Source organism: Pelobates fuscus, chromosome 2 (genome assembly GCF_036172605.1).
Source record: "Pelobates fuscus isolate aPelFus1 chromosome 2, aPelFus1.pri, whole genome shotgun sequence".
Lineage (NCBI taxonomy): Eukaryota > Metazoa > Chordata > Amphibia > Anura > Pelobatidae > Pelobates > Pelobates fuscus.
In genome coordinates, this window is record NC_086318.1 from 362,276,558 (window position 1) to 362,304,137 (window position 27,580).

Genomic DNA, 27,580 nt, shown 5'->3' on the forward strand with positions numbered 1-27,580 from the left:
ATAGTGCAATATGAACGGTCCAATATATATGAAGATGAAACAAATGGTAATAAACTCACATTTAGTAGAGCTATAGCTAGCTCTAGGTAGAAGAGCATACATCGGTATAATTTATTTGTATCAAACTGTATTGCACTAGGCTTCGGCCATGCTCTTTACCTACTGCACCTACTATTCCATGTGTGTATAGTTTCTATTTTTGTGTGATTAGAGAGGTGGTCACACGTGTATAGAGTGTGTTGGGAATTCTCGGTTACTCACTAGGATTTTGTATTTATTGTTTGTAACATATAAAATCAAATGGAGCTAAATGGAGCCAAATATAGACATATATTAGCAGTTTAATTATTGCAGCCTTTAGCCCAGATTCCTTGGATGTTTTAAGACACTTCGGTTTTCACTTTTTTCTAAATAGAGGTGTAGGATATGCACTGTGGTCACACTTACAGAATAATATTTTTCATTTTTTTAACTTTCCAGGTAGTGGTATTAGCTGATAAATCGTGTCCCTTAATGACATTTACAGTTACATTTCCTGACACACCCCTAGAATGGCATGTATTGTGCAATAATATCTCTAACCTGTTCCGTTCCAGTATATAAAAGAGCAGTTTGCACTCATTCCTCATATTAAGTTCTGAGTATCATTGAAGAAGAGATGTATACAAACTCCCTGGTAGCGCTGTGCTTGCTCTGCCACCATGCCAGTGTTGTTTTTTGTGATAATGTCTCCCAAGCTCCTGAATCCATTCAGTATCCCAGGTTTCAAGTGGTGGAGACAAATGACGTGAGTAGATGCATTCTATTCTTGCCTATTATGTATTCAGCTTTGAGGTGGACCTTGGCAGTCCAGTTAAGGTCCTCCATACCTGTACATAGAGGGGTTAACCCATTAATCCTGATGAACAGCCAGAGGTTGGACTGAAACGTTGATGTTATAACTGAAAGGTACACTGAAGGCACCCAGACCACTTCAGCTCATTGAAGTGGTCTGGGTGAACTGTCCCTGTCAGTTTTACAATGAAATTGTAAATATTGCAGCTATTAAAGGAACACTATAGTCACCTAAATTACTCTAGCTCAATAAAGCAGTTTTAGTGTATAGATCATTCCCCTGCAATTTCACTGCTCAATTCACTGTCATTTAGGAGTTAAATCACTTTGTTTCTGTGTATGCAGCCCTAGCCACACCTCCCCTGGCTATGATTGACAGAGCCTGAATGAAAAAAAAACTGTTTTCAATTTCAAACAGATGTAATTTACCTTAAATAAGTGTATCTCAATCTCTAAATTGAACTTTAATCACATACAGGAGGCTCTTGCATGGTCTAGCAAGCTATTAACATAGCAGGGGATAAGAAAATCTTAATTAAACAGAACTTGCAATAAAGAAAGCCTAAATAGGGCTCTCTTTACAGGAAGTGTTTATGGAAGGCTGTGCAAGTCACATGCAGGGAGGTATGACTAGGGTTCATAAACAAAGGGATTTAACTCCTAAATGGCAGATGATTGAGCAGTGAGGCTGCAGGGGCATGTTCTATAAACCAAAACTGCTTCATTAAGCTAAAGTTGTTCAGGTGACTATAGTGTCCCTTTAAGAAACTGCAATAATTGCCTTGTAGGGTTAACTCCACCTATAGTGGCTGTCTACCGGACACTGGATGTTCTCACACTATGCATGAGCTAAAGCCCCATATGGCGTTGTCCTAATGTGATTGTGGTGGTGGCCGCACATGCACATCAGGTCCCTGGTATTGGCCGACATCCATGGAGGATGATCGGAGAGGGAGCCTCTAGCCTATATTTTCCCTTTAATAGAGAATATATAGGATCAGTTGCGTACTAAGGGAGGGCGGGGGGGGGCGGCACGCCCCGGGTGCCACTGACTAGGGGGGTGCCATGACGTCCGGTGTCATGTGTCACCCCCCGGCCCCCATCATTACGCTGCGCACAGCCGCAGCACCTTTGCGGCCCGGCAGGACTTACTACATGGATGAGAAGGGGAGGAGTGTTGCGGGCCGCGGCGTCGCGCAACGTGATGACGTTGTGCGCAGCGCCATCAGCCCGCCTTCACGGATCTTCAGCGGAAGGATCCGGGCGGTGAGGCACCCAGTCGGTCAAGGCATCAATAAAATGTAAGTAGTCATTTTATGTGATGGGGCTAAATTAATTAAAGGGGGGGGGGGGGGTGGATAATGGATTAAAGAATTAAAGAGGAGGGAGGTTTAATTAAGGGGGTGTGTATTAATTAAGGGGGGGTGTATTAATTAAGGGGGAGTGAGTATTAATTAAGGGGGTTGTATTAATTAAGGGGGGTGTATTAATTAAGGGGGGAGTGAGTATTAATTAAGGGGGTGTATTAATTAAGGGGGTGTATTAATTAAGGGGGGAGTGAGTATTAATTAAGGGGGATGTATTAATTAAGGGGGTGTATTAATTAAGGGGGGTGTATTAATTAAGGGGGGAGTGAGTATTAAGGGGGGTGTATTAATTAAGGGGGTGTATTAATTAAGGGGGTGTATTAATTAAGGGGGGTGTATTGATTAATTAAGGGGGGAGTATTAATTAAGGGGGGAGTGAGTATTAATTAAGGGGGGTGTGGATTAATTAAGGGAGTGTATTAAGGGGGTGTGGGTTAATTAAGGGGGTGTGGATTAATTAAGGGGGGTGTATTAATTAAGGGGAGAGTGAGTATTAATTAAGGGTGGTGTATTAAGGGGGAGTGAGGATTAATTAAGGGGTGATTGGATTAATTAAGGGGTGAGTGGATTAATTAAGGGGGATGTATTAATTAAGGGGGGAGTGAGTATTAATTAAGGGGGTGTATTAATTAAGGGGGGGTGTATTAATTAAGGGGGAGTATTAATTAAGGGGGGTGTATTAATTAAGGGGGTGTATTAATTAAGGGGGTGTATTAATTAAGGGTGAGTATTAATTAAGGGGGGTGTATTAATTAAGGGGGGTGTATTAATTAACGGGGGAGTGAGTATTAATTAAGGGGGTGTATTAATTAAGGGGGTGTATTAATTAAGGGGGTGTATTAATTAAGGGGGGTGTATTAATTAAGGGGGGTGTATTAATTAAGGGGGGAGTGAGTATTAATTAAGGGGGGTGTATTAATTAAGGGGGTGTATTAATTAAGGGGGTGTATTAATTAAGGGGGGTGTATTAATTAAGGGGGGTGTATTGATTAATTAAGGGGGTGTATTGATTAATTAAGGGGGGAGTATTAATTAAGGGGGAGTGAGTATTAATTAAGGGGGGTGTGGATTAAGGGGGGTGTATTAAGGGGGTGTGGGTTAATTAAGGGGGGTGTATTAATTAAGGGGGGGTGTGGATTAATTAAGGGGGGTTTATTAATTAAGGGGAGAGTGAGTATTAATTAAGGGTGGTGTATTAAGGGGGAGTGAGGATTAATTAAGGGGTGAGTGGATTAATTAAGGGGGTGTAATAATTAAGGGGTGTGTGGATTAATTAAGGGGGGTGTATTAATTAAGGGGGTGTGGATTAATTAAGGGGGGTGGAGTAATTAAGGGGGGTGTATTATGGGGGAGTGAGAATTAATTAAGGGGGTGTATTAATTAAGGGGTGTGTGGATTAATTAAGGGGGTGTATTAATTAAGGGGTGTGTGTATTAATTAAGGGGGGTGTATTAATTAAGGGGTGTGTTGATTAATTAAGGGGGTGTATTAATTAAGGGGGAGTGAGGATTAATTAAGGGGGGTGTATTAATTAAGGGGGGGTGAGGATTTATTAAGGGGGTGTATTAATTAAGGGGGGTGTGGATTAATTAAAGGGGGCTGTGGATTAAAGAATTAAAGGGGGAGGTTTAAATAATGGGGGTGCAGGGTTTTTTTGATTAAGGGGGTTGCAGTATTCTATTTATTAAGGGAGGATGTGCACTGCAGATTTTAGTTTTTTTGTTAAGGGGGTGTGCAGGGTTTTTATAAGGGGGGTGTGCAGGTTTTTTGTTATTAAGAGGGGTTGTGCACGTTTTTGTTTTTTATTAAGGGGGTGTGCAGGGTTTTTTATTAAGGGGGTGTGCAGGATTTTTATGTGTAGGGAGTGAATGAAATTTATGTGATCGGGGTGCAGGGTTTTTATGTGTAGGGAGTGTATGAAATGTATGTGATCGGGGTGCAGGGTTTTTATATGAAGGGCGAGACAAGGGGCTTTGTAGAAAGGGGCAGGGCAGGAGTTTTCTAGAAGGTTCTCACCAGCCCCTTTCTTACATTTTTATTATGGGGGGGGGGGGGAGGGGTGCCACACTCAGGGTCCGCCCCGGGTGCCAAATGCTCTAGGTACGCTAGGATACCTGAAAAAAGATAATTGAGGGCACTCCTTCATGGTTATTATGTTATTGGAGGTTATTGTTATCAGAAATGGCGAGTGAATTTGGAGGACTGAGTGCTGGATTGCAATGCAGATAGTAATTAAATGTAAAAAAAAATATGCATGTAATTTCCTATGCATGTGTTTGGGGTTATATACAATATTGGCTTGCAATAGCTGTGAATTTAGTATCTGTATTATAATACAGATACACAGATACACATTGTACAGCGCTGCTGAATTTATAAATCATAATATTAATAATAATACAGACACACAGATACAGACACACATTCAACATTTGCGCATTTTAAGCAACACTCTCATTTCCTACCTTTTGGGGTCCAGTCGGTTGGCTCAGACTGCTGGGAGTTACAGACTCCTTCAATCCGCACTCCCTCCTCTCTGCCTTCTCCTCCATCCGGCACGGCTCAGTCTGTTTTCTGTGAGGAAATGACAGTCTGTCACTTCCTCCCAGGCTGCTGAGATTAAAGGGTCTCACTGTTAAAGAGCCTTAGCGAAAGACCGGGCCCCTCAAAACACTTTGGCACTGGGTGGCCCTATGTGCATGGGTCACCCGATGTACCCCCTCAGCGTTTGGACCCCGGTGTACCGGCTGCACCGGGCGTAGTTCCGCCTCTGCTGTTTAAGATTATTGAGTTTAGTGTTAGAGTCGTGTTAAATTTAGTATTGCGGTACATGAGGTGTTCAGTTTATTCTTAGGTTTATTTATACTTTGAATGCTGGAGTTTGAAGGTTTCATTTGCAAAGTACTCACCTTACTATGCCTTCTGACTGTAAAGCAGTCAGATTAAAAATATTAGAACTGCTGTAGATGTTATACAGAGTGCGTTACTGAGAGCTTCCCTGCTCCTCCTGCAAGGTATTTCCTGTGTTAGAGGTTACTATTGGGCAGATGGATATTAATCTCTTCCTTTTAATGTCTAGCATCACAAAAACTCTGGATGAGCTGGGACAGCACTGAGTTTTACACCCTCTAAAACTGTTCCTGCAGCTCTGCTCTTAAGGATAACTGGACTACAGAGGACACTGGGCAAGACTTCTTGAACTTATTGCTTCACCATCCCTTTTAAAGGGATTCTATAGTGTAAGGCAAGAATGTCAAACTTGCGGCCAACAATGAATATATTTGCGGGCCGCTTAGTGCTGTGGCTGCGACCAGCCGCAAGACAGGAAAGATATTTACTGTCTGTTTATTGTCTTCCCTCCCACGGCAACAAGAGTGCAAGAGGGAGCCCTTAAAGAAACACTATAGTCACCTAAACAACTTCAGCTTAATGAAGCAGTTTCAGTGTATAGATCATGCCTCCCAGGTTTTACTACTCAATTCATTGCCATTTAGTAGTTAAATCACTTTGTTTCTGTTTATGCAGCCCTAGCCACACCTCCCCTGGATATGATTGACAAAGCCTGCATGAAAAAAAAACTGGTTTAATTTTCAATCAGATGTAATTTACCTTAAACAATTGTATCTCTTGCTCTGTAAATTGAACTTTAATCACATACAGGAGGCTCTTGCAGGGTCTAGCAAGCTATTCACATAGCAGGGGATAAGAAAATCTAAATTAAACAGAACTTGCAATAAAGAAAGGATAAACTTTAGATCACTCTACACAGGAAGTATTTAGGAAGGCTGTGCAAGTCACATGCAGGGAGGTGTGACTAGGGTTCATAAACAAAGATGATTTAACTCCTAAATGGCAGAGAATTGAGCAGTGAGGCTGCAGGGGCATGTTCTATACACCAAAACTGCTTCATTAAGCTAAAGTTGTTTTGGTGACTATAGTGTCCCTTAAAAAACCCCACCCAAGCAAGAGTGATACCCCGACCCCCGGAGCCCGCATCATCCCCCACCCAAACAAGTGTGTTCCCCTGGCCCTTGGAGCCCGGATGGAGACCATAATTTATATAGAGAGACTATACAGCTAAAATTCCTGTGTAGCGTTGTTGTGGGCAAACTCATGGAAGAAGATTTGACCAGTTATCTTGAATATGGGTGACAAAGCAGCAGGTAATTCTCCAAGGGCTGATTAGCTCTTTCAGTGACACCATTAGATTGTGGGGGATATGAAGATGAATAAGACATTTTTATTCCCAACTTGCTACAGAAGTGTTTCCAGAACCTAGAGATGAATTGACCACCTATCAGATGCAATTTTTTGAGAGAGACCATGCTAATTGAATATTTCTTTAGCAAAAATTAAAGCCAGTTCCAATGAGATAGGTAATTAGATGAACCATTTTTTGTAAAATTATTGATGGGAGCTATAACAGATGAGAAGAATATTATGATTCTGCAATAATAATTTGCAAAACCAATGAAAAGCTGGTTAGCTTTTAAACCTCTTGGTAAGGGTCATTGCAACACTGCTTCCAATTTTTTGGGATCCATAGTAAAACCAGAAGCAAAGATAATGTACCCCAAAACTGTACATTATTCTGATTGACAAAGGCATTTTCCAGCTTGCAATATAAGCCATTTTCCAAAAACGTTTTTAGAACCACTTGTGGCAGCCTACTCACGGGGGCCCCAAGTGTCACTGCCAAGGACTCTCTTTCCCTCAGCAGATCACAGTAGAGGATTATAGCCATTTAGCAGATTCCCCCCAAGCAATAGCCGAGAGTTAGTGTAGGGTGAAGTTGAACTGGTTTATTAGGATAATGGTCACAATTTTATACATGGGGTCTCAACAGGAGGCCCACAGGAGAACAAAAGCATTGTGATATACCTGACACCTTAAAGTCTATACCTACGCAGATAATTTAATTAGCGACCAGATGCCTTTACACCAGGTTAACATTATAGACAATATAACTGTGCCCACATTCCCAAACAAATGGTGTCCCCGGAAAGCTCTCTTCTGAGTATCCACTCTATCCAAAAAGCACTCGTATCGGAGGTGATTGGCCTGATTTAGCTAGAAGTAAAATCCTGGTCACTTAAAATGACAGTGTTTTCGGGGGGTACATGGAGCTCCCTCAAGTCCAGGGTATCATTGGATGCCTCACAACCTCTTCTATCACACCTTCAAATAGCATTCTAATAGGTGACTCTGGGAATGAGCGCATTCTCAACAAGGTTTTACTGGACTGAGGCTAGTCCGCGATCCGATCAGGAGTTCCAGAGAGGTTGATGGTTGCTCCCAGTCAGGCGCTCTGTGCCTCTGTGACCTTCCTGTGGTCTACGGTCCTGCTGGGGTCACTGGGAATGGTGCCAGGGGCGGGCTGGGCCGGGGGGCAGGGAGGCAATTGCCCCCCAGGCCGCCCGAAATTATTTTAGGACCGGCCGCGGCGGGCCGGCCCTTTAAATGCTGCAGCCGCCGAGAGCGCTCAGACGGCTGCAGCTGCTTCTCCCCTCCCTCCCCTCCCCTGTAGGTGGCCGAGTTGCACTCCGGTCCGCGGTCCCGGCCGGAGTGATGGGAAGGTGCACACTGAGTGTGCACTTCCTGTCAGTCCGGCCGGGTACAGGAAACAGAAACTCCTGTTCCGCGCGGAACAGGAGTTTCTGTTTCCTGTACCCGGCCGGACTGACAGGAAGGTGCACACTGAGCACCTTCCTATCACTCCGGCCGGGACCGCGGACCGGAGTGCATCTCGGCCACCTACAGGGGAGGGGGTAAGAAGAAGGGGGGGGGGGAGAGAGTAAGAAGAGGGGAGGGGGGGAGAGAGTAAGAAGAGGGGAGGGGGGGAGAGAGTAAGAAGAGGGGAGGGGGGGAGAGAGTAAGAAGAGGGGAGGGGGGGAGAGAGTAAGAAGAGGGGAGGGGTGTGGAGTAAGAAGAGGGGAGGGGGGGGAGTAAGAAGAGGGGAGGGGGGGGAGTAAGAAGAGGGGAGGGGGGGGAGTAAGAAGAGGGGAGGGGGGGGAGTAAGAAGAGGGGAGGGGGGAGTAAGAAGAGGGGAGGGGGGGAGTAAGAAGAGGGGAGGGGGGGAGTAAGAAGAGGGGAGGGGGGGAGTAAGAAGAGGGGAGGGGGGGGTAAGAAGAGGGGAGGGGGGAGTAAGAAGAGGGGAGGGGGGGAGTAAGAAGAGGGGAGGGGGGAGTAAGAAGAGGGGAGGGGGGAGTAAGAAGAGGGGAGGGGGGGAGTAAGAAGAGGGGAGGGGGGGAGTAAGAAGAGGGGAGGGGGGAGTAAGAAGAGGGGAGGGGGGGAGTAAGAAGAGGGGAGGGGGGAGTAAGAAGAGGGGAGGGGGGAGTAAGAAGAGGGGAGGGGGGGAGTAAGAAGAGGGGAGGGGGGAGAGTAAAAAGGGGAGAGGGGGAGAGTAAGAAGAGGGGAGGGGAGGGGGGAGTGAGGGGAGGGGAGGGGGGAGTGAGGGGAGGGGAGGGGGGAGTAAGAAGAGGGGAGGGGGGGAGAGTAAGAAGAAGGGGGGAGTAAGAAGAGGGGAGGGGGGAGTAAGAGGGGAGGGGGAGTAAGAAGAGGGAAGAGAGGGAGTAAGAAGAGGGAAGAGAGGGAGTAAGAAGAGGGGAGGGGGGATAATAAGAGGGGGGGAGTAAGAAGAAGGGGGAAGTAAGAAGGAGGGGAGATAAGAAAAAGAGGGGGGTAAGAAGAAGAAGGGGGGAGTAAGAACAAGAGTGGGGAGTAATTAGAAGAAGGGGGTAAGAAGAAGAGGGGGGTAAGAAGAAGAGGGGGGAGTAAGAAGAAAAAGGGGGGTAAGAAGAAGAAGGGGGTAAAAAGAAGAAGGGGGGTAAGAAGAAGAAGGAGGGGGTAAGAAGAAGAAGAGGGGGTAAGAAGAAGTAGGAGGGTTAAGAAGAAGAAGGGGGGAGTAATAAGAAGAAGGGGGTAAGAAGAACAAGGGGGGGGAGTAAGAAGAACACAGGGAGTAGGGGGGGTAAGAAGAACACAGGGGGGGTGAGAACACACAGAGGGAGGAGTGAGAAGAACACAGGGAGGGTGGAGGGGGGATGAGAAGAGCACAGGGAGGGCGGGTGAGTGTGAGAAGAGACTGCTAGGGGAGGGTGGGGGAGAGGAGAGACCACTAAGGGGCAGGGTAGAGCTCTAACGGACAGAAGGGGCAGCTCTATAGGACAGGGGGCAAGACAGGGAGCTCTTTAACACTACGCGCACACACACACACACAATGCATCCCTATACATACACAGAAACACACAATGCACCCCTATACATACACAGAAATACACAATGCATCCCTATACATACACAGAAACACACAATGCATCCCTATACATACACAGAAACAGAACATGCTTCCCTTACACACAGAGAAACACACAATGCATCCATTACACACACACACAATGCAACCCTTACACACAAAGACAATGCATCATTTGCACACATACACAGAAACATACAATGCAAACCCTTACACACATGCAAACACACACACTGTTTCTTACATACACACAGAAACACAATGCATCTCTTACACTCAATGCGCACACATACAGACACACACCTTGCATCCCTTATGCATACAAACACAGATTCACACAATGCATCCCTCACACACAACCAGAAACACATAATACATCCCTTATACACAAATACACACTGCTTCCACTACACACAAACACACTGCATCACCTGCACAAACTGGTATCCCTATACACTACATACCATAAGCACACATATTAGATAACACATAACACATCCCATACACACTCCACTCCCTGTGAGCGAGCTCATGGGTGGGTGGAACATATAAGTGGACTTATGAGTGGGCCTTATGGGCATACTCACCGTCAGGCACTGGGGCCCAGACCTTGAGCTGTGTAAGAGGCCCCCAAAAAATGGAGCTGCTTCCAATTCTCCCAGAACGTTGAATTTTGTGACCACAGTTGCAAACAGCCTCCAGAGGTCCTGTTCTACACCAGACCAGTGGAGCCAAACTGCAGCCCATCTTCATCCTTATCTAATTGTAAGTAGGCAATCTAGTATATTATTAGTGACACTAATCTATAATTTACCTCACATTAAAGGGACACTATAGCTTAATGAAGTGGTTCTGGTGTCTATAGCTGGTCCCTGCAGGCTTTTTAATGTAAACACACACTGTGTGCAGCACTGGCGTTAGTTCATATGGCAGATCATATGGATGGGGCATTGTGATGTCACATGGGGGGGGGGGGGGGGCGGCAAATTTTTATTTTGTCTCGGGCGGCAAAAATCCTTGCACCGGCTCTGATCCTGGGCAGCTGCACCAGTCTACTGGTGACCCACAGGAGGGGAGTGCACTGATTGCACTGCACTCTCCTCCTGCCCAGGCCCGTCTTGACCGCAGTGCAAGTGCCCTCTGCCCCTAATTTACAGTGGCTCACACTCACAAAAAGCAGTGCCTGGAGCCCTTTGCAGAGACGGAAACAAAGAGGTTCTGCGGCAGCTGGCCGTCCTGCAAGCATTACATTAAACAGCTGTTCCCCATGCAGCCACAGGTGGCGTTGTGCTGGGAGCAGGCCCGGACTGGCCATCGGGCACACCGGGCAAATGCCCGGTGGGCCGCGGTGGCCATGGGCCGAGGCCGGCAGGGGAAGGTCCCAGGATCTCCCCTGCCGGTCTTTGCAGGGCCGGCACTATCCGAGCGCCGGCCCCGCTGTTTGCCACGACGGGCCGGTGGGGAGATCAAAGATCTCCCTCACCGGCCCACTTTCATAGACCTGCGGCTGGGGAGGAAGGGAGGGAGAGAGAGGACCCGGCGGAGCTCTATCTTGCAGCTCCGCCGGGTTCCTCTCGCGAGATCCGGCGCGTTGCCATGGCAACGACCGGATCTCGCGAGAGTGAACTCTAGCCTGCAGGCTAGAGTTCACTCACCACGAGGACCACCAGGGATGCTGGGCGAGTGACTGAACCCCCTCCCAGATACCACCATGCCGGTCCCCCCCTCCCAGGCTAAAAGGTAAGAAGGGAGGGGGGGGGGACATAATGCCTGCTTAGATTTATTTATTTGTATATTTACCACAAAACACAATCCATAACATTTACACACAGCACTCTCACACACAGCACTCACACACATCACCCTCAGCACTATCACACACATCATCCACAGCACTATCACACACATCACCCTCAGCACTATCACACACATCATCCACAGCACTATCACCCTCAGCACTCTCACACACATCATTCACAGCACTATCACCCTCAGCACTCTCACACACATCACCCTCAGCACTCTCAGACACATCATCCACAGCACTATCACCCTCAGCACTCTCACACACATCATCCACAGCACTATCACCCTCAGCACTCTCACACACATCATCCACAGCACTATCACCCTCAGCACTCTCACACACATCATCCACAGCACTATCACCCTCAGCACTCTCAGACACATCATCCACAGCACTATCACCCTCATCACTCTCAGACACATCATCCACAGCACTATCACACTCGGCACCCTCACACACATCACCCTCAGTACTCACACACATCATCCACAGCACTATCACACTCAGCACTATCACACACATCATACACAGCACTATCACACTCAGCACTCACACACACATCACACTCAGCACTATCACACACATCATACACAGCACTATCACACTCGGCACTCACACACACATCACACTCAGCACTATCACACACATCATACACAGCACTATCACACTCGGCACTCTCTCACACACATCAAACTCAGCACTATCACAAAACACATCACACACAGCACTATCACACTCGGCACCCTCACACACAGCACCCTCACACCTCACACACATTATCCACAGCACTATCACACTCGGCACTCTCACTCACATCGCACTCACACACACATCACAATCAGCACTATCACAAAACACATCATACACAGCACCCTCACACACATCACACACAGCATCCATCATAAACACATGCTGCACCCCTCACATACACACAGAACCTCCCCAACACACTGCACCACACACATACACAATACTTCCAAACATATGTACATACATATATGTATACATACATATATATATATATATATATATATATATATATATATATATATATACACACACACACACTACATTCCTGACATACACACTCTGGATCCCCTATACACACACTAGATTCCTTGTAAGCAAACACATACTACACCCCTAAACACACACTCTCTACAAACACTGCATCACCTATACACACACACACACACACACTTGCTACATCCCCTATACACACATTCTCTACAGCCCCTAGCCACATATGCATTACATTACACCACAAACACAACACGACTAAAACCGACCTTTTTACATAATACCACACCACAATCGGCTCACTCTATACACACACACAATACCACAAGCAGGCTCCAAACACATGCACAATACTCTTTCCTGGCCTTTTTGTCTCCTGGTATCCATTTATAGAGACACCAGAGACAAGTTGCAAGGAAACACAGTGCAAGCATGTTATTAAATTTGCTTGCACTGTGCAGAACTAATACAGGGATTTTTTCTCATGCTAGAGCTCTTTAGCAGAGCTCTGCGCATGGTCTGCCCTGGCCTGCACTTTGAGAGGGGGCGTGTTTGTCGTTAGTGATGACAAAACACACCCTCTCTGCCCCGCCCCCTTCTTAGTGGGCCGCTGTGATAAAAAAAATGCCCGGGCCGAATTTTTATCCCAGTCCGGCCCTGGCTGGGAGACTGTGATTACTCTTCACTTCCTCCCAGCCTACAGAGCAGCGCATGGGGGAGAGAGGAGGAGGCATGATTTAATCTTGAATAAACCCTCTAAGCAAACCTTTATAAATTTGGGGGGATCAGCTCTGTTTCCACAGTTTATTGGTGTTTACTCTCATCTCTGTATTAATATTGAGGGATGTCTAAGTAACATCAGTGTGTGTCAGCAGGGCCAGCCGTTGGGGTGGGCAAGCTGTGCGGTCACGCAGGGTGCCATGACAACAGAGGCGCCCGGCGGCCAACACAGCTCACAAGTTGGGTACACCAGCATATTTAATTTAAACGATTTGCTGGTGGTCCACTGGTGCGCACCAGCAGTAGGTGCAGTCAGATCATATCCTCTCCCTCGTGGTTCCAGCGCTCAGTTAGTGAGTCAGAGCACAGGCTCAGAGATTCTCAGCCTGTGCTCTGACAACATTGAAAGTCAGAGCCGTGAAGGAGCGGGTATGGCAAAGAGCTACTGATTAGCATAACATCAATATCCGTTATAAAACCAGGAAAAGGTGGGCATGGATGGTGAACTGATTTGGTGGCGCAATGGGCCTCTTGACTGGTTTTGCCCCCCAGGCCTAAGGCTGCCAGCCCTCCCCTGAATGGTGCTGTTCTGGGGGGCACAGACTGGAGGTGTAATAGAGTGAAAATAGCTTGTTTTAGAGGGAGGTGGTGGTTGGGAGACATGTACCATTCCTGAGTGACAGGATGGTCTGTCACACCGCTTTTAAATTATTATGATGTGAGCAAAGATTAGGGGAAAAGATCAGTATATCATTGAGATATACCAGAACAAAAGAATGAATATAAGATCTCAAAACATACTTTATCAAGTCTTGGAAAACAGCAGGAGCATTAAGAGCATAAACCAAAGAGCATGACCAGATATTCATAATGACCGCTGCATAGAGTCTCCATGAATTAAACTTTTAGTGATTTTTTTAAATGTATTATTGCATTATCTTACAAGCACCGTACCCTTGGGTGTCATAGTTCCTGGCAGAAAATCAATAGCACAGTTTGGTCTGTCAGGAGGCTGTCAGGAGGCTGAGACTCATGACGTTTAACAAACATCTCTTTTACAGAACTATATTGCAGGGGTATTACTGTAGATAAGAGTGTAGTGGTAGGACCATTAATAACATGGATAGGTTTAATAGACGCAAGACACCTTTCGTTACAACAGTATATCCCTGACAATATCTTCTCCTAGACCCAATAAATATGGGGGCTGTGTAGGTAAAGCCATTTGAAACCTAAAATAACTGTAGAAGTGATAACATTAAAAAAATAAAGCCCTTTGAAACCTAAAATAACTGTAGAAGTGATAACATTAAAAAATAGTCTCCTTAACACTCCTATCAACATGTTCAGATAAAATTATTCTTGAGTAATTACAGGATTTTTAAGGAGTCTATCATTTATGGCCTCAACGGCCAAAGGTGTGGTTCTGCTTCCAAGTGGTACTTGATGTAAAATAGTATAGTTTACATCTATGACATTTTCAGCCGCTACAGAATCTATAAGAGCCATAAATCGTACTACAATTTTACCCTAGGATAGTGTAATAGGAAGCAGGACTCTATTAGGGGACATATACGCAACACCTAAGGCCAGTTCTAATGGTTCTTATAAAAACACACAAATAGGTCAGCGCTAAATAACCAAAAATAATGAGCAACAAGGCAGCAACCCTAAAAAGGGGATTCCTCTCAACACTTTAAAATCTAAAAGAACACAAGAAAAAAGAGAGAAGGGCTGCGCCACATAAAAGTTGTTGTAACAGGAGATGATAAAATAACAATTGAACAAACAATGCTAAAAATTCTCTTCCCAATGTAACGTCTCACATACAAAGGTGCCTCTTATCAAGAGGTAGGTGCAGCTGTAGGTGCTAAATTATTTGTGCTTGGGGGATGTTGTAGATCTGAATGTATTTAGTCTCTGTATGTGGATAGAAAAAAGACAAGGCAACCTAATAGTGCAATATGTCAGAACTCAATATGACAATATATTAATGATAGTGATGTTACACTCACATGTAAAAGAGCTATGACCAGCTCTAGTGGGTATTGCATACAGTGGTACAATCCCCACTTATAGGATGTGATGAGGGGCGTTCACAGCAGGTAGGTATCCAGGTCCTCAAAAAGAGAGAATAAAATAGCAACAAATAGTGCTCTCAAAAAGAATAAAAGTTAAAGTGTAAAATTAATCAGAATTATACTCACAAGAGTAGAGCAGACTCACTGCTCTGTGATGATAGTGTTAGTGGCATGATCCCCACCTGGGATATTCTTGATAGTAAAGATGATAAAAATACCAGGAGGTATGAATTATCAAATAAAGTATTAAATATAATGGCACAATATGCAATTGTGATAACCAAAATCCTTTATTAGATAAAATACAAAGTAACATCAAAAACGCATAAAGAAATGTATCCCTGCCCTTGTTGGTGGGTCCAACTGATGGAACTCCTCAACACTAGCAGAGATTCACCTAGTTTGGAAACTCCAGAGGTGTCCTGGGGCTTAACCCCTAAATAGAGAATAGTGAAAGAATTTACTTAGACCATCTGGATACCAGAACCGGAGGTCTATAGTAATTACTGGAGTAGGAAAAATGGGATTACCAAATCAATTAATGATAGGACCGTAAAGAGTCTTTAGCAAAAATAACAAAATAGGTGGTCAGATACCCGAATTGGGTAAAAAATCTCGCCACAATGGCTCACCTCAAACTATCTTGGTCAATGGAGTACTTTATAGATTTGTCTTCAGATAGCTACAGATATTAGACTTTAATCATGGAAGGTCAATTCTGATAGCTACAGACAGCAGATAAGCTTAGCTCCAAGTTGCTAAGTAAAGTATTGACTAGAAACACTGGTCTTAAGGCTGGGAGCAGACTTAGTTGCAAAGCTCTAAAGGCCACAGCTAGCGTCTGTGGAATTATCTAAATAGAGCCAACAGGATTAAAAAGTAGTCTTGCAAATAATCAACAGTTCAAAACTGCAAACATACCCACACATATGAGGGCTAGATAACTGTAATGAGACCTACTTGTAATGTCTAAGGCTCTCAGTATATCTTACCCATATATTATATGAAAAGAACCGGGGGATGGGGATTGAAACAGCTTGCAGGACTGTAGTACTAAGTCTAAGAGAATATAGTTAACTGCTCCCAGGCAACATGTCCAGTGTGATGAGGTGAAAAATAAGGAAAGTGAAAATTAGAGTGATCTAATGTGTAGAACCATACTTAGATTGTTGGTTACCTACACATAGTGATAGTGCCCTAGTGAAAAAATAAGTGAAAGGAAAGAGAAACCCGACGCGCGTTTCGGTGCTTTCAGTAATGCACCTTCGTCAGGGGCTGGAGGGAGACTGACCTCAGGTCTCCTTTTAAATGTGTGCTAGTAGCTGCTAATACCTGTTGGACCAATCAGAATCAGGCATGTGACTACATTTTGGCGCCAAAACAAAACAAACAAACAAATAAAGTTAAAAAAACATCAAAAACGCGTTTCACCAATACAGGCTTTTCAAAATGGAATACAAAAATTGAAAAGCCTGTATTTATAAATTATTGATAAAAGCCTGTATTTATAAATTATTGATAAATATTTATAAATATATTGCCATTGGAGGCTTCCAATCCTACTGCTTACTTACTTTTTCCTCTTATGGAATTGAGATCCTGGATCCTAAAGATGTGAGCACAGGCATGGACAGGTGGGCATGACTTGGTGTCCACTTTTGTGATATCCATCTCTTGATGCCCCCTAGGCTACAATAAAGTAACACGTATGCTCATATGAAAACAATATAATCAAAATAAAAACATAGTACAGCATGATGAACTGAAAGCAGTCGAGCAGCATTTTTATAAGAAAACATTGGTACCAAAAACTGTTAATAAGCTTTATTTTCCTACATTCCAGTACCTGGATCTGGTATTTAATTGTTTCGAGGGTTACTTTAAATTTCAAATTTGCCTTGAAATATACATTTTGGTTTCACTTGATGAGAGTGACAAAAATACAGAATCATACTAAGCTGTTGCTGAATACATTATATTTCTGTTTGCCTCTTTAGGACTTTGAGCTTCGAGCTTATGACGCAACAAGATGGGCACTAACCAACACAAACCCATCAATGGATCCAGATGCTATTACAAACGGTTTCATGATCTTGGCCCGGTATACGCGTGGATTTAATAATAAAGGTCTGTCATCAAACCTGTCCTTTTCATAATGTTCTAAGAATATGTTTCCATAACAATAATAATCTATTTGGGCCTCTTGTACAGCATAATTACCACCATTTATATAGATAAACTGGTCCATAAAGTACAACATTATTAGACAGATACTTCCCTTCTGGTTTTATTTTTTAGCTTGTTATTCATTCATATGTTTGCTCCTCTACTTTTATGTTTCATTCCTTGGTTCTTTTTAAACCAGAACACAGGACAATATGTAATCCTGCGTATGTCTCTATTTGAGGAGCTTTTTCTGTGTCTTTTCCGCTTTGTTGTCTTCCCATTTTGTCACTCTGTAATGTCTGGGTAGTAATGCATTGATAGCGGGAGTCCAGTGATACTGTGGAGGTATACCAATGAAAGCAAGTCTGTCTAGAATTTGAGAGCGAATCAAAACTTCTAAGTAGTTAACAATAGCTTTGGGTTTTATTAGTGAAGGCTAATCTAGAAGATGTAGTCAAGGATGATGATTGCTATGGACAGATATCACAGAAGTACAGTTGCTGTAAATAAGGTATTGGCAAAAAGAATGAGATTTATCACAGTATTCATTACCATGGAAACTAGTGGAACCAGGGGCAAATACGATTTAACATCTGTGCACCATTTTTTTTTTTTTTTTTTTTACTTGTATTTTTATTGTATTTCATACTACATAAAAACACAGAGGTAATGGGGATACAGAAGGAAAGAAGGGGGGAAGGGGGAATGCGTTCCAACACAAACATCCACAGTGTTTGTAGTGTTTTTTTTATCACATAAAAACTCTGCTTTTCCGGTTAGTTATCCCAGGTGCTTCTCACACCCTATCTGATCAGTACTGAGCTATACACATCAGCATGTTTATAGATACATTAAATTACAGGTGAATTTGGGTTAGTATACACACTGTATAACCTTCATCTTCCAAGGTTTGTCTGTCTCCAGTCACGCTCACGCCACATCCCCCGGGCCTCTATAGCCTGCCGTGTTTGTGGGTTAATGCTACTGAAGCAGGTTTCAGGTTTAGATCTGCTGGTTGTCTAAGTCCTGCTTGAGGGCTTTTATGCTTGGGGTCTAGTGGACTTACAGGCCCTTGCTATTAGCCGTTATGCAGTCAATAGAAAAGGGCAGATTAGTTTCTGTACTGCAGTGGGAGGTTTGCTTGGTGTGTCCCGCAATACAAATGACAATGGGTCAAAAGGTTGATTAATAGTGTTGACATCAATAATCAATTTATAGATCTTTTTCCAAAATTTGGTTATGTGGTTATACGACTACCACACGTGGAGAACCGTTCCTTCGTCTTGTCCACATCTCTAGCATAGAGGGGACGAGAGGGGGTACAACTTATGTATGCGGGTGGGAACCATATACCACCTATACAAATTTTTTTTTTGTTGTTCTAGTAATGTGGATGTAGTTATTAACTTTTTCGTAGAGGATTTAATATGGATTCTAACTGGATGGCTGCCCACTTCCTTAAACTAAACTTGACCAAAACTGAAATTCTGGTCTTTCCTCCCTCAAGTGTTGTTACTCCTGTGTCTGTCTCCCTCCAAGTCAACGGTGCTACCATCTTCTCCACCTCGCAGGCTCGCTGCCTAGGTGTTCTCTTTGACTACGACCTCTCCTTCAAGCCTCATGTTCAATCTATTGCCAAATCCTGTCATTTCCATCTCAAATACATTGCGCGCTTCCGCCCCTACTTAACGCCAGATGCGACTAAGGTGTTGGTCCATTCCACTGTCCTTTCTCGCCTTGACTACTGTAATCCGCTTCTCAGTGGTCTTACGTGCTCCCAACTTGTGCTGTTACAGTCCATAATGAATGCGGCGGCGAGGCTCATCTTCCTGTCCGCTCGCACCTCCCATGCCTCACCCTTCTGTCAGTCCCTACATTGGCTTCCTATAAAATATAGAGCTCAATTTAAAATTCTGGTTCTTGCTTTCAAATCTCTACATAATGCTGCTCCCACCTATCTATCCTCCCTTATACACAAGTATGTCCCATCTAGGCCCTTACGATCTGCTGAAGACTTACGTCTATCTTCTGTCCGTACTCCCATCTCTGATGCTCGCCTTTAAGATTTCTCGAGGGCTGCACCGCTCCTGTGGAACTCGCTTCCCTCCTCCGTTAGATGCTCACCCAGTCTCCACTTGTCAGGCTTACCTTGCTGGGAGTCCAACATGCAGAGATAAATGCTCACCCTTGCAATTAGACACAGGCCAAGGTGGTCAAGGTAGAACTCACCTGGCCTGTGAATCTGTGCACGGGGGCTGTGCAGGTGAATGCTTGAAGTCGCAGTACAGAAAAGGAAATCCAGGAGAATAGTCGTAGGTAAGCCAATGGTCAGAGGGTGCCAGAAATCAGGAGATACGAGTAACAAGCCGAGGTCAAGGGATGCCAGAGGTCAGGGTACAAAACGAGTAGCAATCCAAAGTCAGGACAATACTGGAACGTGGAATAGCAATTCTCTAACCAGAGTCATTGAACTGACACTGCCCTTAGGGAGGGCCAGTGTCTTATACCTTGTTGATTAGGTATCAGATTCAGCTGGAGAGTGATTGACAGGTCTGAGCCAGGTGAAGTCCAGCCCCCTAGTGCTGCAGGCAATTCAGATATAACCGGGAGTTATCCAAAGTCCTGAAATGGCTTAGAGGTAAGAGAGCAGGTTCAGGACTACAGAGGATAAAGGTTCAAATCCCTCTTCGGGCAATAAAGGGGCGACCCTGTCTGGCAGTCTGGAGGTCACGGTGTGAATCCTGACACCACTCCTTCAAAAAATCTTTAAAAACCCACTTCTTCATAAAAGCGTATCAATTAAACTGTTAATAGCTCCCAACTGGTTCCTCTTCTGCAACTGTCACTAGTCTAAAACTATCCTTACCTTTTGTGTCATTTTACCCCACTCCCTCTAGCATGTAAGCTCATTGAGCAGGGCCCTCAACCCCTCTATTCCTGTGTGTCCAACTTGTCTGGTTACAACTACATGTCTGTTCGTCCACCCATTGTAAAGCGCTGCGGAATTGACGCCGCTCTATAAATATCATAATAATAATAATATCTTCCCATTTTTGTTTGGGAATATCAATGTGGAGGTGTTTAGATCAATGCGCAGCAGGTGTAGAGAGTGCAAAAGAGGGCCCTACATTCATTCCAGACTCTGGTGTAGTTAGTTGGGAATGTGTCAGTCACTTTCAAGGTAAACGTTAAACCTAGGTATTTCAGTCTTTTCTTCATTCAAACGGATAGTCTCTACGTAGGTTCCCTAGTTCTTGCGGTGTTAATCTGATTCCTAGGGCCTGTTTTTAATGGTATTAAGAGATTAATAGGACATCTCTCCATAGTCCTTTATCAGTTGTAATGTATGCTGTAGGGATACTTTGCGGTTTGCAACATATAATAGTATGTCATCTGCAAATGCAGTTTGATTTCTCTGCTTTTAAATGTAATTCCATGTATATTTTGGTGGTTCCTAATCGCACAAAGCAGGGGTTCCAACGCCAGTACGTATAACTGGGGGGACAAAGGGCACCATTTGTAGTAAATTGCCATGAAAGTGTAAGCTCAAGGCAAAACAAAACCTTCACCAATGCCGATTATCAATCACCTCTCGGGCCGATAACAGGCATTGGTGATATTGGTGCCAATATTCTGTACATATAAAGTTTAGAAAAAGTAGCACAATTTCTACACAAATCTGAACATGCTGACAGCAATCACACTCCTATCACTCTCATAGAGCCAGTACATGCTGGGATCCCTGAGATCCCAACATGTACAGTGCTGATACTGACATGAGTGTAATTGCCATCACTCTGTCAGCCAGCCCAGTTCATTACAGTAGATTATTTACTGTCTCACATCCCTGTCTTTAGCTGGGCATGCACCACAGAAAGGGATGATGTGAGGTCACAATGTGGTGACTGGGAGAGGTGAATAAGTGGTGAATACTAATAAAGTTACACTTTCATAACTCAGAAATGTAATAGCTACTCTATATGTTTTAGGCATGATATTTGAGATGGCGGCGCCTTGGACAGAATTTATTCCATTAAACAGTGATTCACCCATCAATGCTTCCGTAGCTTTCTTCCTGCCACCGGAATTGGATATCCCTGAACCAACAGACCCCAATATTTTCTTTCTAACTTTTCCAGAAACAAAATTGTATGTAAAGTAAGTAATTGCCCTGTCCTGGCCTCTTAAATCCAGTTAATATGATTTCTGAGAAGCAAAAAGTACATATCAGTACAAAACCAGCAAAAGGAGAGGTGTTACAGAAAATTCATAATCAAAAATTATACAAACCACTAATATTTTAAATACACACGTCATTTTAAATATGGCACCATTAAAGGGTTATGGTTACATTTGTGTAGAGCATTTGTTTACAAATTTCACTAATCCTATCAAGGTTCTAATGGAACCGAATCTCAACCTTGATACAAGGTTACCTTTACAAGTTGCCACAATCACTATATCGGCAATATAAAATAGGGGTAAAAAAGGAATATAGAAACAAAGATAAAAAATAGCAAGAATTTATAGATAACAAAGTATACACACATCGCCCATGCGCGCGCCACGTCATGCACACCGTCATACGTCATGACATACGCGTGACTGGCCCGCGCATATGCGGCCAGGCTGGAACGCAGGCTATCTTTATTGATCATTTACACAGCCGCAATAAGGACGCTCTACATAAAAAACGTCCGAAACTAATGCGGTCTGTGTGTACACTTCCTGCCTACCCCCCAGCTGACCCCTAACAATCATTACTACTAGCCTAAAAAATAATATAAATAGTACTGGTAAGGGAAGAAAATACAAAGAATATATGAAATATATAACAAATGTATAAAAAATATATATAAAAAGAACATATAAAAATATGTATAAAATAAAGATGTATACAAAATGTATACAAAAAGGTGGAAAAAATATATAAAGGCATAGAATTAAGTGAGATACGGATCCAGAAGTGTATTTAAATATGTTGGGTGGAGATAAGTCTATTCATATTTCCAATAGGCAACAAAGATCATACAAGGTACATTAAATGATGGTTATCAGTACATACATCAACGATAAAGGCATGTACAACTTTTTTTTATACATTTGTTATATATTTCATATATTCTTTGTATTTTCTTTCCTTACCAGTACTATTGTGTTTTTTGATGTTTGTATTTGTGGTTGGAGTGACCTCTCCACAGAGGCTTGCCTGCACTCAGTTTTTCACTGCCCTTCAACCACCTTTCACTTTATTTATTTTGTATACCTTTACAAGTTACCTTTACCTGTGTAACCACTTTTTAGAAGGTATTTTATTCAGCTCAGGATTTTTAAAGGGAAACTCTGAGAATTATCACAACTTTGGCCTAATAAAGTGGTTTTGGTGTGCAGGTCACGCCTCTGCATTCTCACTTATCAATTATCTACCATTTATAAGTTAAATCACTTTGTTTATGCAACCCTAGCCACACCTCCCCTGGCTGTGACTCGCAAAGTCTTTATACAAAAAAAAGCCCCTACATTTTTTTGTTTCTCCTTTTGTTTAATTTAAAAGTTCTTATATTCTGTTCTGTTTATTCAGAGCTAGAGCCTGCAGCAGCCTCTTCTGTGCCATTAAAGTTCACGAAACAGACAGGGGCGTATTAGCCGCGAGGCAAATAAGGCATTTGCCTTGGGCGGCATTTTCCAGGGGGCGGCAAAAAAACGCCGCCTCCAAATGCCCAGGGCAAATGCCTTGTTAGCCTTGCGGCTAACTGACAAGCCCTCTGGGTGGGCGATCTGCTGGGCGGCGCTGGCGGGCGGCTGGCGAGGGAGCACTTCCTCTGAGCTGTCTGCTCAGCTCCCTCGCGCGCCGCACAGTGAGGCTGGGAGCCGGAATATGACGTCATATTCCGGCTCCGTCTCCCAGTCTCACTGTGCGGCGCGCAAGGGAGCTGAGCAGACAGCTCAGAGGAAGTGCTCCCTCGCCAGCCGCCCGCCAGCGCCGCCCAGCAGCCACTGGACCACCAGGGAGAGAGGGAACACCCCCCCCCCAGCATTCCCAAAGGTAAGGAGGCTGGGGGGGGGTTAAATAAAAAAAAAATTACAAAGTGTATGTGTGTGTGTGTGTATATGTCTGTTAGTGTGTGTGTGTGTGTATATGTCTGTTAGTGTGTGTGTGTGTATGTGTATGTCTGTTAGTGTGTGTGCGTGTATGTCTGTTAGTGTGTGTCTGTTATTGTGTATGTGTGTGTATGTGTGTATGTCTGTTAGTGTGTGTCTGTTATTGTGTGTGTGTGTATGTCTGTTAGTGTGTGTATGTCTGTTAGTGTGTGTGTATGTCTGTTAGTGTGTGTATGTATGTCTGTTAGTGTGTGTGTGCGTATGTCTGTTAGTGTGTGTGTGTGTATGTCTGTTAGTGTGTGTGTATGTCTGTTAGTGTGTCTGTGTATGTCTGTTATTGTGTCTGTGTATGTCTGTTATTGTGTCTGTGTATGTCTGTTAGTGTGTGTGTGTATGTCAGTGTGTGTGTATGTCTGTTAGTGTGTGTGTGTATGTCTGTTAGTGTGTGTGTGTGTATGTCTGTTATTGTGTCTGTGTATGTCTGTTAGTGTGTGTGTGTATGTCAGTGTGTGTGTATGTCTGTTAGTGTGTGTATGTATGTCTGTTAGTGTGTGTGTGCGTATGTCTGTTAGTGTGTGTGTGTATGTCTGTTAGTGTGTGTGTATGTCTGTTAGTGTGTCTGTGTATGTCTGTTAGTGTGTGTGTGTGTATGTCTGTTAGTGTGTGTGTGTATGTCTGTTATTGTGTCTGTGTATGTCTGTTATTGTGTGTGTGTGTCTGTTAGTGTGTCTGTGTGTGTCTGTTAGTGTGTGTCTGCGTGTCTGTTAGTGTGTCTGTGTGTGTCTGTTAGTGTGTGTCTGCGTGTCTGTTAGTGTGTGTCTGCGTGTCTGTTAGTGTGTGTGTGTCTGACTGTGTGTGTGTCTGTTAGTGTGAGTGTGTGTGTATCTGCTAGTGAGTGTCTGTTAGTGAGTGTGTCTGTTAGTGTGTGTGTGTTTCTGTTAGCTAGTGTATGCGTATCTGTCAGTGAATGTGTGTGTGTGTATTTAGAAGGCGGGGCGGGGGAAGGGTTGGGTGGGGGTGGCGCGGGCGGGAGGGGGGCGCCTGAGTTTTGTCCTGCCTAGGGCAGCACTAAACCAGGATACACCACTGGAAACAGAGTAGGAGATACCTGGAATTCAAAGTGAACTTCAAACTCAAGATATGATAGCAAAATCAAATAAATAAAAATATTAAAATATTCTCAGTTCTAAATAAAAATGAATATACACATCTATATTTTTTTTTATTTTTTTTATTAAAGTTTATGAGGCACCCCAAGTAGGTTTGTATAGTATTAAGCACACATGGGCCTCAATTTAATATAAATAATTTTCTTTATAAACATTCATGGTACCATAAAATACAAGAAAGTAGAGGGTATGAAAACAATATGTATACTTATCAAGAGTGTTAAACTGATATCGCCACATCAAACTCAAATATAAATTAAAGCATGTTGAAAAGGAAATAGAGTAAAACATATCATAGTGCAACCTGTAAGCTAAAAAAAAGTGTGAATAAAAAACATAAAACAAAAACCAAAAATAAATAAATAAAAAACAAAAAGGAACATCACATGTAAAAAAAAAGTAATAAAATATGTATAAATGTATACATGCACATTTGCACAATCTAAATACAGTAGACAGACAACAGGGCTCCAGGTGCAGGTAACTTACAGACTTTAGCGCCTACCCTCTGCTCTATGTATAAGGCTCAGTAATGGATATGTTGGTCAAGCTTCATGTAAGGTGCAATTATGGAGTTCCCATGAGAAATGCAGGACACCACAGGAGGTAATGTAGGAGGGACAAGGTCAGGATTTAAAAATAAATATATAGATGTATTTATTAAAAAGAAGAAAAAAAAAAAGTATATACAGGTACTCCTCACTTACCGACTGGGTTTCGTTCTTACGACTTGGTTGTAAAACAAATTGGTTGGTAAGTGAGGATGCGCTGGTCTGTGTTTGGGGAAATTTCCCCGGAACATAGACTAGTGCACCAGAGCAGGAAACCCTCTAATCTATATTTGGGGATAATTCCCAGAACAAAGACCAATTCTCTAACGTGGGGAATCCCTCGAAGCCCTGTGCCATGTAAGTCCGAGCCATTGTTAAACAAGTAAGTCGTAAAATGAGGACTGTATGTATAAAAAATTATGCATAAAATCAAATTGAGCAAGCATAAGAGGATAGGAGCAGGTATAGACAGCTACAATGGTGAAAGAGAAATAGCAGCATATCGAGAAATTGAACCAGTCAAGCTGCAAATTGAAAATCTTCAATGTGAACCCTTATAAATAATGCATATTAGCATAATTTTAACCCCTTAATGACACATGACATGTGTGACATGTCATGATTCCCTTTTATTGCAGAAGTTTGGTCCTTAAGGGGTTAACACTGTCAAAATTAGGCTGCTGGAAATGTCTATGTATAATGTTCAAATAATTTAAAATAACTGTGAGACGTCCATCCATTTTTGCCGTTTAGATGTTTGTTAAAATGTATCAGGTTTAAGCTAACAATATGGTAAATCAATGACAATAGTCATGACAATATGCAGGTGCAAAAAAGAGCCTTAGAATCCAGTGTCCCTTCTTGTGACCTTATCATGAGAAAGACATAAATAAGTATTGGAATGGTTTAACATCTGCATAAGATATACTAGGCATTGCGGTCTCATACGTGAGATTGTAACTACAGTCGAAGAAAAATCGAATGGCGGGAATAGCCCGAACGCGTTAGTTTGGAAGTGTCTGTGCGAACGGAGGTTGGCGGGAAGCCGCAAGGAATGACGGGACCGGAAGTACGTGAGGACCCGGAAGTTGTGCTGACGAGAGGGGGCGAGCAGGTCAGAACTTCCAGACGGCAACGATAGGTAAGCTGGGGCCACTGGGGATTTAACTAGGAAAATAACCCCTCCCACAAATTCAGGCATACGCCTTCCACATATATGTATATATATATATATATATATATTTTTTTTTTTTTTTAGAGTGTTTGTACAGCTTCTATCACATGTTATGTTGTCAGTGTAGCGTCACCTGTTCACTAAAATGATTCACATTCATGGTGCCATGGCAAAAATATTTTTTTCCAGTTATTAATAGTAATTTTTCAGTGATGCTAATAGAAAATATGGCTTATTCATAGTAAATTCTAACATTGTCTATTTGAACACTTAGTTAATTTTGTATGTTTGTTTCGCAACAGGACTTTCAGGACCATTGATGGCTGGGTTAAAAAAGGTGACTTTTCTGAAAGAGCAAAATCTCTGTATGAAACACTGCTGGCCCAGGAGAAAACATTTGATGCTTCATTTTTTACATGCAATACCTATGACAGTCTTTCTAAAGTTGTGGATCGTTATTTTGAAGTGTATTATGTTGCCATATAACGTGAGCATATATTATAGAAAACCAACTGATTTATTAACACATTCTGAACTTTAGATGCCTGTAGGCTAAAGGAAGCTTAGCAAGAAGCAATTAAGTCGTTTTTGTGCTTTTGTTCCTTGTACCTGATAAGTGCCCCATGGTTCAATTTGACACAATACAGTAGATTGCTGCTATATCTTTTTTTTTTTTAATTTTCAGAATTCTAATGGTACATCCCCTGATGTGGCTTTAAGCCAGTCTACTGCTTAGTTATACTCTCCCTTATTAACCCTAGAGTACCACGGTTTGCACTTAGACTACTATCTCTAGGTCTAATTAGACCATATGTTATTTGAGAATCTACCCTTTCAAACCGATGTACTCATTTACATTTGACAATTGAGAGACTCTAAGCGACCGACCAAAATACTAATACTATTTAAATACGAAATGGATAGAATCATATGGGTAATACCTTTTAGGCAAAACAAATAAAGCCTGCTGTCTTATCAATTGGATGATCTATACACATATCCTTCACTATCACGTATTCACTTCCTCGTTAAGTGTTATATGTGGCACTCACCTTATATCAGCCTATCTACGTATTAGTACCCCAGAGGAATCTCTAAGGAGAAATTACTTATTTTCTTTATTCTATGTTATGTTTCTAGGTTTCATGCCCAGAGTGAGTGGGTAGGGTACCACTAATACTGACCACCTCTGCTGGGAATATTTATCATACAGGGGATATTAGTCATTTTTTTATATTGCTAACTATCCAATTACTTGGCCCTTGAGAAGTTAAAATGAAAGTATAACTCAATATCCATTTCTCTGCTGAGAAGAAAATATTAATTACATTGTA

At 43.0% G+C, this 27,580-nt stretch overlaps 1 protein-coding gene across 1 annotated transcript; it reads left to right on the plus strand.

Annotated features, from left to right (window-relative positions):
• Nucleotides 1-635: 635 nt before the first annotated feature.
• On the plus strand, nucleotides 636-27,170 carry LOC134587367 (heme-binding protein 2-like). Its single transcript, XM_063443683.1, has 4 exons — nucleotides 636-787; nucleotides 17,082-17,211; nucleotides 21,240-21,408; nucleotides 26,549-27,170. The coding sequence occupies exons 1-4, from the start codon at nucleotides 659-661 to the stop codon at nucleotides 26,730-26,732; spliced, it is 612 nt and encodes a 203-aa protein (XP_063299753.1). The 5' UTR covers nucleotides 636-658; the 3' UTR covers nucleotides 26,733-27,170.
• The last annotated feature ends 410 nt before the right edge of the window (nucleotides 27,171-27,580 follow it).